Raw genomic sequence first — 14,200 nt, 5'->3', positions numbered from 1 at the left:
CTCCCGAAACAACTGTACACTTCAAGCGATACCGCACTGACGGGCTGATAGTGAGAATGAAGGACGGATGGCAACGCTGACACTCGAACCGCGCGGACCCCATTGAGCACTGCACATACTTGTTCTGTTTTTGCAATTCTGTTAAAGATATGGAGAAAACGGAGTGCTGCAGAGTGCGCTAAGAAACTCTGTTCACGGATGAGACTAGTCGGAGTTCACGGGGGGGAGCGTTGTCCCGCAACCGAGCCCGCCCCGTTGTCCCGCAACCGAGCCCGCATCGATGAAACAGGGCGCTGGCGGAAAGAAGACTCCGGAAACCGTTTTCAAGCTTCTCCCAAGTACAGTTTGTTGCATTCTTCAACTCACTATGTTTTTTTGAGGCCTGCAATGTAACGCACTGATCTTTTTTTGGGGGGGGGGGGGGCTGCAATGAGTGTATCTACTTGTAGACCGGCAGCCACCATGTGATGTGCTCAAACTAGGGAACCTCGGATAGACATGCATTCCATCGCTAGAATCATTATTGGTCACCAAAGACCGTACGGAAGTGGTGGTCTGACCATTGGCACCATGTTTATTTCAGCAAAAGTTATTGATGTACAATGGAGTACTTTGGAGGGCCGGAAGTCAAGAGGTCCGGGTTTGTCGCTGGCCTATTTGTAAGTTCTACTAGTTTCGCCCTTAGAAGAAAACCGGAACACAACTACGAAGTGAGAAGTATGCCCGACGGAGTACACAGCATGAAGAGACCGAAAAGTTTCTGCTCTGCCTGTCGATGCTCACAAGAACGGCGGAATTGTGTATATCCTCGAACGCTTTGTGGCTTTGTGGCTTTATTGAGAACGGTGGGGTTGCACCAACCCCCAATTTCTTTGACAAGACAACGGGTGTGCCCTGTACACGCCGTTTTCCACTTTTTTGTCCACTGAGGAGAGCCCCTCGAGAAGCGAAATTTGTGTTGTGTGACCTGGTGCTTATCAAGACGGTGTTTCCTTCTACAGCCAGAAAAGGAACCACTTGGCCTTGGGTTGCTGCCTGCTCAAGTCGTACCTATGCAATCGGTCGCTTCCCCGTGATTTTGCTCAGCATGCAAGAAAGGGGGTCTCTCGCCTGTTTTTGCGTGTGACGCAGTGAAACCACGTACTTCTGAATCGTGTTCCCGCAAAAATGTTTCCGTAAAGGAAGGCTTCGGCCACTTTGAGCTTGCTTTATTACCCTGTTCTACCCTTTCATATACCCCAGGCGCGCTGGAGGAAATTGTGTGGTCTCCGTGAGTGGACTGTATCCAGTCGTTTTCTTCCCTGGGTACCTTGATTTCTGCGAGCCCTCGAACAACCGAGGAACGCATTATGGAATGGGGATTTTCCCGAACTCTCTGTAGAGCGGCCGAGTCGGACATCCTCGCGATGTTTATCTAGCCGCGATTTCCTTGTGTGCAGCCCAGCGGCGAATCCTTCGCAGTCAGTCCACTCAAGACGGGAGGTAGGCGCTAGCAAAGCATCACTGCCGACCGTTGTCCTGTCAATGGCACAAGCAGAACGCCTTCTCTGAGGACAAAGATTGAACACACGGGTCCCATCAATAGATGCACATATTTGTTTCCTTTCTGCGCTCCCTATTTTCCTCTTCTCGACGGTCGACCTCCTACACTTTCCACTCTTGATGTGTATCTGTCTGCCTACGCCTGTGTTTCTGAATGCTTACACCTTTAAAATTGTGACAGGCTACTGAGGGGTTATCTTCTTCTCCGGGTGTTACAGCTGCCGACTTGTCACCTGTTAGCCCGACGGCATGATTCGTGGACCTTTCATTCTCTGTCGCATGGGTGGGATTCTCAGTACAAAAACAGAATGGAAGGAAACGGTTGCAGATCCGTCAGCAGCGACGCGTGTTCTTCGGATATCCGAAACGACCCCTCCGCAACTGTACAGACGCCGGAGCGTGGGCTGTTTCAGACAGGGACCAGGGCGTTGAGAAGGCTCTCGCAAGAGAGATGTTCGTCACCGAAAGCTGTATCGTCGTACAGAAGGGAAAATCCCCTTACAGTGACATCTCCGTTGACGCAGCCTTGCATCAAATGCCACCAAATCCGGCGGATGAAAGACACGGCCTCCATGTTGTTTGATACATTTGAGAGGGACGGTTGCCGGTCAATGACCAGCGACAGACACCGACTACGCGAGACAATGGAGCAACTCCAGCCTAAGGCAGGTGCGTTTCCTTCGATTTAATTACACGCAATCAAGTCCGGAGCTCCAGCTCTTGGTGGATTACTCTGCTGTATTGGAGACACTTCCATGTACTCGCTCCTCTTCAGACGTTGGCATCGGAGCGGTACAGACTATCGAAATTATTCAGTCGTACTCTCTCCGTCGCGTTTTTTTTTTCATCGGCATGTTCCCGCGCAAAAAAAATTTCTGGTTTGCGTACAGACACGATCCGAAAACTCGTTGAAGAGGCAGAGGAGATGCGAGAGAATGCCAGGGACTTCCGAAGAAGTGAGGAACGGCACGTAGCTCCGGAGCGGGTCTGCAGCACGGATTTCGGTGTCTGTTCTCGATCTGTGATGCACATAGAAAGTGAGCGTGTCGCTTTGCGGTCCGTCCAAACAAAGAACAGAAGGTGACTGGCAGAACAACCGCCCATATTGGATCAGCGTCCGTGCAGAACATCCCGTACAGTTCTTTGGTCAGGTTCCTGGGACTGGGGAAACGAGCTACGTTTGAGCAAGTCGTGCCGCGCTTCCTTTGTGCGGTTCCCAGAGCGCCAGCAAAATCTCCATCTTATTGAGCGACTGAAAGAAGAAGACAAGGTATGTGCCTTCTGGATAAGCACAGCGTGTTACGTAAAACCCGACCGACCTGGTACCCGTCCTCGACCTGTTTCCCTGTTCTCACCTGTAGAAGCACGTGTCGCCATCGGCGCGCGGGCGTAGAACGCGAAGAAACCAGGGAAGGGACAACAGAGAAGAGACGCTGTGGTTGAGAGAGAGGCTACTCTCACCGTTGTAGTCCAGCTGGCTGTTCGTAACGGAAAGCGACTGTACCGTGATAGGGATTTCACTGCTGTTGCATTTCTCACTTGTCTCTCGTCAACAGAGTTAGATATAATGGGACCACATTGAAAAGGACTAATCTTTTGTCCATTCGAAAAACGAGACCCACTAACAGCTATGATGTACGAGATTCTACGGTTTGAAGGAAAAAGACAAGCCGGCCTAATGCTTGGAAGAATGCAATGGTTTCCCCGTCACCGCATCTCGGATGCGTCTTTGTGAGTTCTTTTGTATTCGAGTAAGGAACACGTGTCCATTCGCTCTTTGGTACCTTTCCGAGTCATTTTTTGAGTGGGCAAGGTACCTTTTCTGTCCTCGGTATTCCCGTCCAGGCAATTGATAATGAACTTCAGGAGCTACCCGCGAAGCTGCAGAGCCTGGACATCTTCCGGGAGGAAGAGAGAGCGTCTCTAGAAGCCGCTCGAGCAGGCAAGACTGCACATATCTCAGGATGCGTCGCGTAGATAGCACCGATTGGTGTCTTCTTCAGCTAGAACAAGGGGATTTGTCCGGGTGTGTAGACAAGAGCTGTTTTTTTAGTGCGTCGGCCGACTTCGAATTGCAAGAAGTTTGGAAATTACGCACGGTGGGAGAGGAAAGACTGGGATACTGGTTGGTGCCTTAAGTCCGCAGTCGTGTCACCTATACTCCTTTACGCTTGCATGTTTTGGTCACCAGCGGATGAATTTATGCGCGATCTTCGTATACCTGTAATGTTCTGCTCGTGAAACTGTCCGCATACCGTTTCGCACCACATTACAGTAGAGCGTGCACTTCACTAATATTGCCGTTGTCTGTTGCTTCGCAGAGTACAGACTTGTTCAAAAGCAGAGAGAGCACGCGTTGTTCGCGTGGGAAGAAAAGATTCGCGTCTACGAGAAGGCGCTCGGCATTCGGATTCAGCAGGATGACGGTCAGTATCGACAGACATAGAGTGACTGTTCCCGCGAATTCTTTGTTCTGCAATTCACTGGAGATACGCCCTCTGCAGCGTTTCCACACTGAATATTCCATGTTTTTATGGTTCTTTTGTGCTACCCGCTCTACGCAGACAACCACCACGACGCTTAGCCTTCACACTATGCCCCTTTGGTGTTTCCACGTTACAACTCTGGGTCGTCTCTCTTTGTCGCCAGGCGATGCCCATAGAGCCGCTAATTTGCCCGCGCCACCAGTTGTCCCGTGTTTCTCTGCTTCGCCTGCCTATTTTTGAAACAGCCGGTGGGCCCACAATCGTCCGCTTCTCGGGTGTGCTACCTGCGGCTTCGAAGGGAAGCGCCGCGCCGGAAGAGGAAAAATCTTTTCAAGAAGATGGCATGAACACGGGGGAATGTTTCTTTGCCTTCCGGCTTGATGCTCATGGCGCTGTCTCAGGTAAGCGAGGCAGAGAGAACTTTCCTCAGAAAGACGTGCAAGATTGGCAGTCACGGAACGGCCTGATAGTAAGTTTCTGATTCTTTGTTTATTGCCCGCTGTCGTATGGTTTTTGCGGAGCCGTAAGCGTCTCCTTCGCGTGTGCTGTCCTCCATTTCGCTGATTTTGCCTGCCTGCAGATGCGCAGTGCTGGCCGCCTGTGGAGATATTCGAAGACGTCATGGAAGCATTTGGCCGAGCTGAAATTTCTCTCCCTATCGTTGTTGCATGCATGCGACGAAGTTTCAAAGAATGGCGGAAGCTGTGCGATACTCCGCATTCAGGGCCGTCTATGAGGCGGCAGCCTCTTTTGAGTGGAGGGATAGATACACGGGAAGGCGTTCACGCTTTCTCAAGCGAGCGTCACTTCTCTAAAGCTATGGCGAGCCACAGAGTAACACCACCAGAAGGAAACCGGCACGCCGATCCCTGTTCTCATGTCGCCGGGAACAAGCACGTCCCGGCTTTTTCAGGGGCTCGGGTGCAGAATCAACAGGAGGGATGGACGATGAAAGATGTATCGGATCGGACGTCTCTCTTCGTGTTCGGCGCTAATAACACAGAATTCGAAACGGTCCAACGGAGATGGCAAAACTAGCAAGCAGGTTACTCCACTGCTGAGAACAGTTTTCACAGGACGTTGTATCAGTAGTTGAGTTGACGACTTCGCATCAGGGGGGACAGGTAGCTTACAAGTTCGGGGCGGGCATCTCGTGAGACGAACGTGGTAGTTACGAAACTGAAACCGCGCGATATGGACTGCAAGAACAACTGGAAGGCGGCAACGGCGCTGCACTGAACTTGTTTTCTCAAGAACTCGAGAAAACTACCAGACCTGTGGCGTTTGCCTTTCGAGGGGACGGACAACTAGTTGTTCTGAAAAAAAAACCTGCATAATAATCGACATCAACAGAACCATGGAATCGAGTGCCAACATTGTCTTGTCAGTACGGCACAAACCCTAGAGAGATTCGAGACACAGGATGTCTGCACGTCTGGAGACAAAGAGTGCTCTCGTGAGACGCTGTCCAGCTTGATGGAAGCGCATTCAGAATCAGTTGTGCCAACTATTTTTTTATACACGGGTTTCTTCTGCGATACCGTCTGAAACTATTGCGGAGCTGGATTAGCTTGGATTGATATGAGCACTCGGTTTATGGAGAGTAATCCATGTGTATCCAACTGGCTGTGTTGGTGGCAGTACGGTCTCGATTAGAGTTTCGCCATGGCGCCCGGTAAATTTGTTTCCTTCGTATAACTGACGATTAATAGGCATGCAAACACTCCGATGATGATGCCCTGCGTTTGGTGATGATGTGTGTCTGCGGATCTATTAAAGACAATTGACTGTGGCGCCGACGTCGAGCTTCGTATAGTGCCTGTTCGCGGTTTCACTGAGATTTTGCTACACTCGCTGAAGTTCTGCTTCGCGCTGAACTCTCCTTCACATAGAGGACCAGTGTTTTATACGAGCGGGCGCGGAGCAAAGCAAAGTGAAAACCGTTACAACCTGATGGATAGTACTACCATTTAAAATTGCAATCAGCTGCAAACGCGTTTCTGCAAGGGTGACGCAAGTGGGAAGCCGCCACTGCCTCAGTGCCTGGAGTGAAACTCTTGGGAAACCGTATTTCCAGAGGCGGCTTCAAAACCGACGTTGGTGCATGGTCTCAACATTCAACGCCTGACTTCCGTGCCCGAGTTCGAAGATCCATGTGTTGGGCGGCGAAGCAGTAAGGATGAACTTTATCTCAGTTCGAAGTTTCTGCGCTGCTCGCCCGAGCAGGATTGCACCGCAAGAGATGGCTCTCACACAGTCGGCTGACTGAAACCGTTGCCATTTTCTTTTTCATTCGATGGCAGCATGCAACTTTTTCGGCAGAGTCAATTTGTGTCGTACCTCCGTAAATCGCCGCGGTCCGTGACGGCAGCCAAGTCCCAGGCTCGTCGTGCCGTTGCATCGATGGCCGTGTTCTTATCGTTCATTTATCGTCAAAGCAACCGAACCTGGGGAATATCCAGCCGTCCCTCGGTCTCCACCACATGGACCAAACATGCCATGAGGTGTGCGTTGTGGTGTTTCTGGTGTGCGTTCATCTGCTCCATTATTAACGCATTCCCCGTTTTTAGAGTGGTGAGCGGCGCCGCGGCCCCGACCATGCTCACGAGGATATCCAGTACTACCAGGGGACGCGTCAGGGGAAGCAACGTCGGCAGCATGGAAAAAGCAGACGGCAACAGTATGCGCAATCTAGCTGACGTTACCCGTCTCAGCGGGCCTGATAACAGGACCAGGCAAGTGCAAAGCTTTGTGTACATGGACGCAGCCAATCCCCATTCCTCTAGCACAAGTCCGGGAGGGGATGTTCTGAACAGCAGAGAGGCTTGGACGACGGAAGTGATCGAAAATGATAAACAGGCGGGGCATCCCTCAAAAAAAAACAACTCTTTTCAGCAGGTACACAATATGATCGAGAATGTCTTTCTTCTGGAAGAAGCTCAATCAGTTCGACTCGACAATGACTGGCGGCTGATTGAAGAGTCGTGGCAAATGGTCGAGCTTTTCCAGAAGGAGCCTGCCAAGTATCTTGCCAGTGGTTTTCATTTGAAGGTTGACGAGGACGGACGCCTCATTGCAACGGTAAGCCTCTTCGTCACTTCCTGGGACACGAACACGTCCCGTACCCCGATAAAACTCACATGTCACCGTGAGGGTAGATCCTGCCCTGCCTGACCTAGAACATCTTACCCAGATCAGACGGCACAGGAGGACTGTTTTACCTCCAGAACAGTTACAAAAAGCGATTGATCTGAAGAGCCTGTCTTTTCGTCTCTGTTCGACTCTGCGACAGCTGTGTTACCTGGACTACGCTTCACTCACGTAATCGTCGATGTTTTCAAGCATTGCGCAACAAAAATTTAGTGCTAGCGTACAGATGGATATATGAGAACTCCTCGGTTCTTCGTGAAGACAAACATCAGAGAATCGTGCGGACCACAATCTCTCCAGATTCGTAAATCCGTGGAACATGTTCCGGTGTTTTGTGTAGGCATTTTCAGATCATGAAAGCCGCACATTCATTATGTGCCTGTCCGTATCAAACAAGCAGCGTGTAATTCTAAAGGAACTCAAGTGTTCCGTGGATATGTCTGTTTGCTTTATAGCAGAAAGGCAACATTGAAGGGCGGAAACGCGTAGTAGTTGTGAACTCTCTCTCGTTTCGATTGTGTCGGAGTCGTATTGCCCCGTAAGAACTAAAACTGCACTGACCGTTTCGGACTGTACTTTTCCTGTCGCAGACCACGTTACCTTTTTGGAAGGTTGATCTCGCTGGCACAATGAGAAGTGTTGCAGCTGTAGCTGTGAGGCAACAGCTTGGTATGAACCTGCAACGCCGTAGGCCTTTTCGAATCACGGCACGGAATGGAGGCATCGAAATCGGCTACACACCCCTTCCGCGCCGGGCCGCAGTTTCCGTTGGTTATCGAGACACTACGGTAACAGTGTCTGCCGGAAGACCCCAGCTCATCCGCATCCCCGTGGCGGACGGCAAAGCAGGATTTGACACAGTGAGACTGACTAGCTCATGCATGAAAAAGATGATCATCAGCATGCCTGTATACTGGAGTGGAGAAATGCGACGAGGCCAAGTTGAGGGGGACTTACGGACACGTGTATAAATGCCTTGCGGTGACATTGGGGGTTTTAAAAATCCCAATCCAGCTGTGACCAGATGAGCTAAGGCCGGATTTCAGAGGCTGCTCTGCATCCGTCGGACGCCTGTACAAGAAATGCGTTCCGTCGCGAGTCAGAGAACGGTCGGTCGGTATTCAGAGAAGGGATTATGCGAGCGAGACAATTTGACTGGAGGATCAGGGTGTTTCCGAAAGGGTTTTCGAATGTTGAAGAAGATCCCAGGTTGTCGAGCTATGTATGCTTGTGAATTCCGAGCAAAGCAAGCTGCCTACAGAAAGATTGTGTTATTGTATGGGGCTGGAAACACCGCCGTTGATTCCGGTCTATGAGAATCAGGTGATAGTGGTTGTGTTGGTTTTACGGTAGGTACCTGTTGGCGGAAAGAACGTTGCAGTTGACGTGAAATCAGGGAACACGGAAGTCAAGACCCGCTACGACGCAGACGACAAAGTAATTGACCAAAAGGTGTCTGTCGGAGACATAGACGTCGGCGTTCTTCGCGATTTCGAAGGGAACCTGTCGGCACCTACAAATGTGACTGTTTCGTACAAGGACTTTGGGGTGGCAGTGGACTCAGACCCTCTCGAAACCGAGTATGGCATGTCTTTTGTCGTTCCAAAGGGGCGTTTTGCAGCCTCGCGGAATTCTGATGGGCGTCGAAGTCATTTGACAGGTGCGTCATAAGAAACTCTAGTTGTTGTAGCTTCTTATCAGTATCAGCAGGACCTAGAAGAGTGCAGCACAGCTATAGGTCTCGGGTGTACTCTGCAAAAGCATTGATTCGCTAATGCGCGTTGCTGCCCACAGGCCAGTTGGACGATTTTTCGGTGCTGTGGGAAAACAACTTGAAGGACGCCAAAAGCCAGGCAGTTTCAGCTCGCATAGAGGTCGGAAGAGCGAATGCCGGTACCTCAGTGTCTGCTGGAGCAGAGCGAAACGATAACCGTGAGGTGGGAGGAAACGCAGGTTTCAAGACGAAGGATATGGACCTCAGCCTGGGTTTCCAAGAGGACAGACTGGAAGGAACTGTGACACTCGGCACAATCAAGTACATGGTTCAGCTGCGGGATGGTTTGCCAGACTTCATCCTTGTCAGCTAGAACGCTTCAACATGGTCCAGTTTTCAAGCATTGAATCATATTTTGTACAGACGCACAAGTCCCGCGTATCGAGAACTGGATTGCTTGTTGCATGCAACCGACTAACCAGTTTCCCTGTGTCGCACATGAAGCAAGCTGCCTACCAAAATCTTGTCGCTATTTGTCCACATGTGTGTCCTTTTTGTTCGTCTGCCAATTCCTGTTGAGTCACTGTCGGCAAGTGCTTCTCGGCACACCACTCAGGTTTGATTCCGCGTGCGATTCGATCTCTGACAGCTATGGGTTTGATCAGCTGGTAACGCCGGGCGTCACATTACCTGGCTGTGGCACAAGATGGCATGCTCTTTCGTTGTTGGCTCCTGCGGCTGTGGTTTCTGGGTTGTAAAGTGTTCAGTGGGGAGAACACCGAAAGAACTACTGTATTACAGAGATGTACCGGTGTTGTGCCATACAGTGTGATGTGGGTACTCGCCATTGCCGCGGGAATTTACGGAGAGCTACGCAGTAAGTCTCGGTCTTCCTCACAAGCCAATCACTGCCTGCTTACGTTGACCCTTTCGATCATATTGGAGCTCTGTCACACACATTCAATTGCCCTACGCCTAGAATTCATCGCATGGCTGACGGTCCTAGATATATCCCTGGATTTCCTCATCACATGGTGAGACTGCAGAGTAGCCGGGAGTCGATTAAGGGCTGATGCGTATGACGCGGGTACCCTGAATATCACCTATTCATATTCATACGTAATACATGAATAAATGTTCTCAGTAGTACATCTGGAGGATCGAGGCCACCGTAGCCATACAGAGCAAGTGATTCACCATCTGCTATCTTGTTTGGGCCTGACACTGAAAAAACGACGTCTCAGCTCTCCTAGTTTGTCCCTTGCCTGAACGCCTTCCGTAGTCGATGCCGGACAAGCCGGAGTACGGCAACATTTTTGACCATGTAGCGTTCGGTTTCTCTTCCATGAGTCTGAGCATGCGTGTGACCCCAATCTTACGCAAAGGGAACTTTCTGTAGAATGGATTCCATCTGTTAACCACGAAAACTGCTCCTTATTCAAGCATCTTGACTGGTCAACACGGCCGAACAAAGACGCCGTTTAATTCACGGCCCTGTTGCAGGGTGATGCCACACCGTCGGCTTTTTCCACGGTATTGTGTCGCTCCGCGCCGGCGTCTCGGTGTCGCCGTCCCCAACGGCAACGGCCAACACGGTTTTTGCGCACGTGGCACACAATAATTGCCAGTCGGATGCAACGGCTAGCGGTGCGCTGGAGGCATTCCTCGGAAGGGAGTCTACGTTGGGCTCTCTGCGCGGTTCGCAACCTGAGAATCCCAGCCACTGTCCACTCTGTTTGCTCACATTTCGGTCAAATTCAGTTTGTTTTTGCAAAATTTGCAGTGTTCTCCTCGTTCGGTTGCAGTCTTATATGCCCCCGTTCACCGCAACAGTGCTTTCGTTGATCGACGTTACTTCATGCACCGAGCGCTCAAGTGCCACCTGAACAGTTGATACCTCCCCCGCGCAGTACGAGTTTTTCTCCGTGCCGCCAAAATGTCGCTCCCTACCTTCGCGTCACCATACAACGTGGAAAAGAGGAGGTTTAATGAAGAGCGGGTTTTGATGCAGTCCCAGAAGGACGGCGTAGAAGGTGTGAACCTTCAAATGCCACCCAACTACGGAGATATGGGTGAGTATTTACCGGCAGACCTCTACGTGCGCGGCGCACGTCACCGGGGTACCCAGCGATAATTAAGTTCTTATCGTGGATTCTGACGATCATGTAGCACCGCACAGATGCCTGTCACACGAAGCACATTCCCGATAAATGGGGTGACAGGCGGATTGCTTGTAAAAGATGCTACGATGATCGGCCCGCCACGGGCAGCCGCTTGACTATGAGATCGGGACCTCGTGGGACCCTGTGCATTTTCAAGACTAGTTCTTGCGTACCCAAGTGTCAGCGAGGTACGTGCTTCTCGACTCACACTAGGTCCTGGGCTTGGTTCCTGGCAACCGCGCTATGGTGGCGTAAGAAGCTATAATCCGCAGTGCGGCGTCACCGGTGTGTTCGCCCTTGCTGTGGGTTCGTTTTCTGCAACGTCTCCTGACTGCATTAGGGCAGGACAGTACACTGCACATACTGTAAAAGCTCAGGAATACTCCGACCTGATACGGCACTCATGTGATATTTTGACGGTATGCTTTCCTTCAGACCTCATTCTGTTTCCGGAGGGCAGCCTGAAGAACTGCAACAATACGATCATTCCTCAGTCCCACTTAAAGGGAAAATCCGTGGCGCTCTACTTCGCTGACGGTGCCGACCCGAAGTGCGCATCTTTCCTCCCCTTTCTGCTCAATGTAGGTCACTGTACCCAGTCTGGTCGATATGAAAAGGTTGGCTGCTGGCCCGTTCGCCTGCCGATCTGTATAATAGCTTGGCAGTGCATTGTGTGAACGGACAGTTGAGATGACGCTAGCTTTTGCTCTCTTTACCCGCAGCTTGAATCATTTCCAACCTCTCACAGTGAAGAAAGGGGTGGAACTTCTGGCTGCATTGTCTATACGGGCGGAGGGTGGTTTGTAAATGTAGCGCTGGCAGTGCACAGAGATATAGGCACTAGTTTAAGTGGCTCTTATTCTTCCTGCCATTTCTTTTTAGCTTGATTCTGAAGGAAAACTTGTCTGTTTCTTCAGCCGGCGTACCATCTCATACCATGCTATGGGAATATTCCCATGCATCTGACTCGGGATCACCGTAGGGCCGTTTCGGCAAGGTTGCTGGGGGAAAATGTGGTGTCCGACAACTTACCAAGGGAAATTATTTTTGAAAAGGATCAGCTTCGTCCACTGTCGACATTTTAACGCAATGTGTGTGCGAGAGGCATGTGTTTCTGCAGTATTATCGCACGATCAATGAAGGCGGCTCCAATCAGAAGGTAGAGGTTATTTTTGTGAGCTTGGATCGGGACCGCAAGTCTTTTGAGAGTCACCGGTCGCATATGCCGTGGCTCAGCGTCGATTTGGAAAATCCGTTGACGGAGGTCTTGAAGCGTCATTTCCGAGTCATGAAGGAATACGAGGTACCAACATACGGCTATGGCAGCAGGACCGGCGTCCCGTGTGTCATCGTGATTGGGAGCGACGGCCGTGAAGCGCAGTTCCTCCCCATCAGCAGTGGCCGCGAGGAAGGTGACAGGGCTCTCCTTCGCTGGGATTGGAGGAACACGAAATTTGCCTCTGATCAGTTCCTGGTCCGTCAAACCTGTCAAGAGAAGCAAGGACAAAGCCATTAGTCTCTGTTATATGTAAAGTGAAACCCGATGGAGGTACGAGTTTAGAACTTCTTGGCACCTGTCAACGTTGCATGGTGGAAAGGAAATAGTGAGGTATATCTGGGCACTCCAAAGTTAAGAGGAAAACGAATGGAACAGGCCAGTGCAAAAGTATGTCGTGAGTGGAATACTGTCCGAAATCGAGTTTTTTAGGCCTGAGCTGACTATTGTCGTGGTAGTGGCGTAACTGTTTGTTATCTCCTCCGTGAGGAATTCCGTAAAATATGGCAGCAGATACGCTTGTCCTAACGGACTACATGAAAGGGCGCCAAGCGTGACGAAGACGTGTGGTGGGAAACATCGGAAGAAAGCACTGTGTAGTCCAGTAGCTTATACTGCAAGCATGCCAACACAGTTTGCTAAAGTCGACACCCCCTCTTGCTCTTTGGTGGGGTGCCTGGTTGTTGTTCTGTGGCGGGGCGTTCCCGGAGTACATTATTCACCGTGTCTGCCGTTACAGTGCCGCTGCTCTGGGTAGCGACACTCAACATGTGACTTCCTCGGCCTGATGAAATTCAGCCTTGTTTAAGCGTTTAAGTCCTACACACCGCGGTAGCATCTACCGTGAAACGAACTGTCACCCTGTTGTTGAAGTTGCACCCACCTAACAACAGTACGGTTTTTGATCAGATGCAAAGAGAACCGGACGGTCTACACAACTGGCCGTGGTTTAGCAGCAACTGCAGGGCTTCTAGACTGCTGTACGGAATGAGAGACACGCAGTCACGGTCGGTCTTACAACACTAGAATTGACCTCCGCCAAGAAGATGGTGGCCCTCTTGCGGTGCGCGGGGATTTTGCGAGTACACGAGATCCTGTATTGAGGCTCAAGAGAGCTTGAGGCGAGGCGACGAAACTTTATGCGCCCGTTGGCATACTGGGTTTTGCTTGGTACCACAATGCAGTAGCCTGTATGTGATGCACTTAAGCACGATATTGTCTCAGTGACCGGGTTCCGTCACGCTACCGCATCAAGGACCGGTGGTAATTCCAGCTTTGGACGACCGTGGCGTAAAGCAGTAAGTGCAATTTGGAGGCCTTTCGTGACACGCGTGGCAGGCTTCAAAAAAGGCGAATGACGTGCCTTCCAATTGAGACGTGGCGTTTGCAGGAACTGGCACGCGACGGCCAGGTACACAACTGCTGTCTTCCCCACTCGTACATTATAGGGGGGGAGAAGCGTCAGAGCTGATAATTCACAGGAATTCTACACATACGGATTAAGACCGATCAAAGAACGTCCTGCTGTTGTAAACGCTTAGCTCTTCACATTCTGCGAATAGTTATGTACAGACAACTCTACTTGGGAGCAGTCAAGTGTCTCAGATCTACGATTGCCCGTGTACGTTGCTAGGGGACACCGCGGCTGGTGTACTCGTTATTCGATTTTACTTACACACTCACTTCACACTAAAGTGGTAGGAAGGGATCGGCTGTTGTAGAATCAATGAAAAGCGACAGAGCCACCGACGCTCGGCGCAAGCCCAGGTTCTGCTGTTACGGGACAAATGCATAGCGCGATCCACCCCAACACAACATGCTCGACTCTCTTTAATGCTCTCCGGCTCCGTGGGTACAATTCACGTGCTTA

The 14,200-nt window shown here is 50.9% G+C and overlaps 4 protein-coding genes across 4 annotated transcripts; all 4 read left to right on the top strand.

The window, feature by feature from the left end:
• Nucleotides 1-2,186: 2,186 nt before the first annotated feature.
• On the top strand, nucleotides 2,187-5,066 carry NCLIV_032420 (conserved hypothetical protein; the record flags this gene model as incomplete). Its single annotated transcript, XM_003883438.1, has 4 exons — nucleotides 2,187-2,211; nucleotides 3,864-3,968; nucleotides 4,274-4,429; nucleotides 4,609-5,066. 4 exons carry the CDS (start codon nucleotides 2,187-2,189, stop codon nucleotides 5,064-5,066), a joined length of 744 nt encoding a protein of 247 aa, XP_003883487.1.
• A 1,461-nt stretch (nucleotides 5,067-6,527) lies between these two features.
• On the top strand, nucleotides 6,528-8,038 carry NCLIV_032410 (conserved hypothetical protein; the record flags this gene model as incomplete). Its single annotated transcript, XM_003883437.1, has 2 exons — nucleotides 6,528-7,109; nucleotides 7,769-8,038. Coding segments are annotated over 2 exons (852 nt in total), but the record flags the coding sequence as incomplete, so codon positions are not given.
• Nucleotides 8,039-8,765: 727 nt separating this feature from the next.
• On the top strand, nucleotides 8,766-9,265 carry NCLIV_032400 (hypothetical protein; the record flags this gene model as incomplete). The annotated part of the gene is made up of 2 exons (XM_003883436.1): nucleotides 8,766-8,838; nucleotides 8,973-9,265. 2 exons carry the CDS (start codon nucleotides 8,766-8,768, stop codon nucleotides 9,263-9,265), a joined length of 366 nt encoding a protein of 121 aa, XP_003883485.1.
• A 1,563-nt stretch (nucleotides 9,266-10,828) lies between these two features.
• NCLIV_032390 (conserved hypothetical protein) lies at nucleotides 10,829-12,570 on the top strand (the record flags this gene model as incomplete). The annotated part of the gene is made up of 3 exons (XM_003883435.1): nucleotides 10,829-10,964; nucleotides 11,490-11,635; nucleotides 12,175-12,570. 3 exons carry the CDS (start codon nucleotides 10,829-10,831, stop codon nucleotides 12,568-12,570), a joined length of 678 nt encoding a protein of 225 aa, XP_003883484.1.
• Between the last annotated feature and the right edge of the window lie 1,630 nt (nucleotides 12,571-14,200).

The sequence above is a fragment of the Neospora caninum genome, chromosome VIII, assembly GCF_000208865.1.
Source record: "Neospora caninum Liverpool complete genome, chromosome VIII".
Classification (NCBI taxonomy): Eukaryota; Apicomplexa; class Conoidasida; order Eucoccidiorida; family Sarcocystidae; genus Neospora; species Neospora caninum.
Note: the sequence above shows the minus strand (reverse complement) of the source record. Positions and strands in the feature narration are given on the sequence as shown.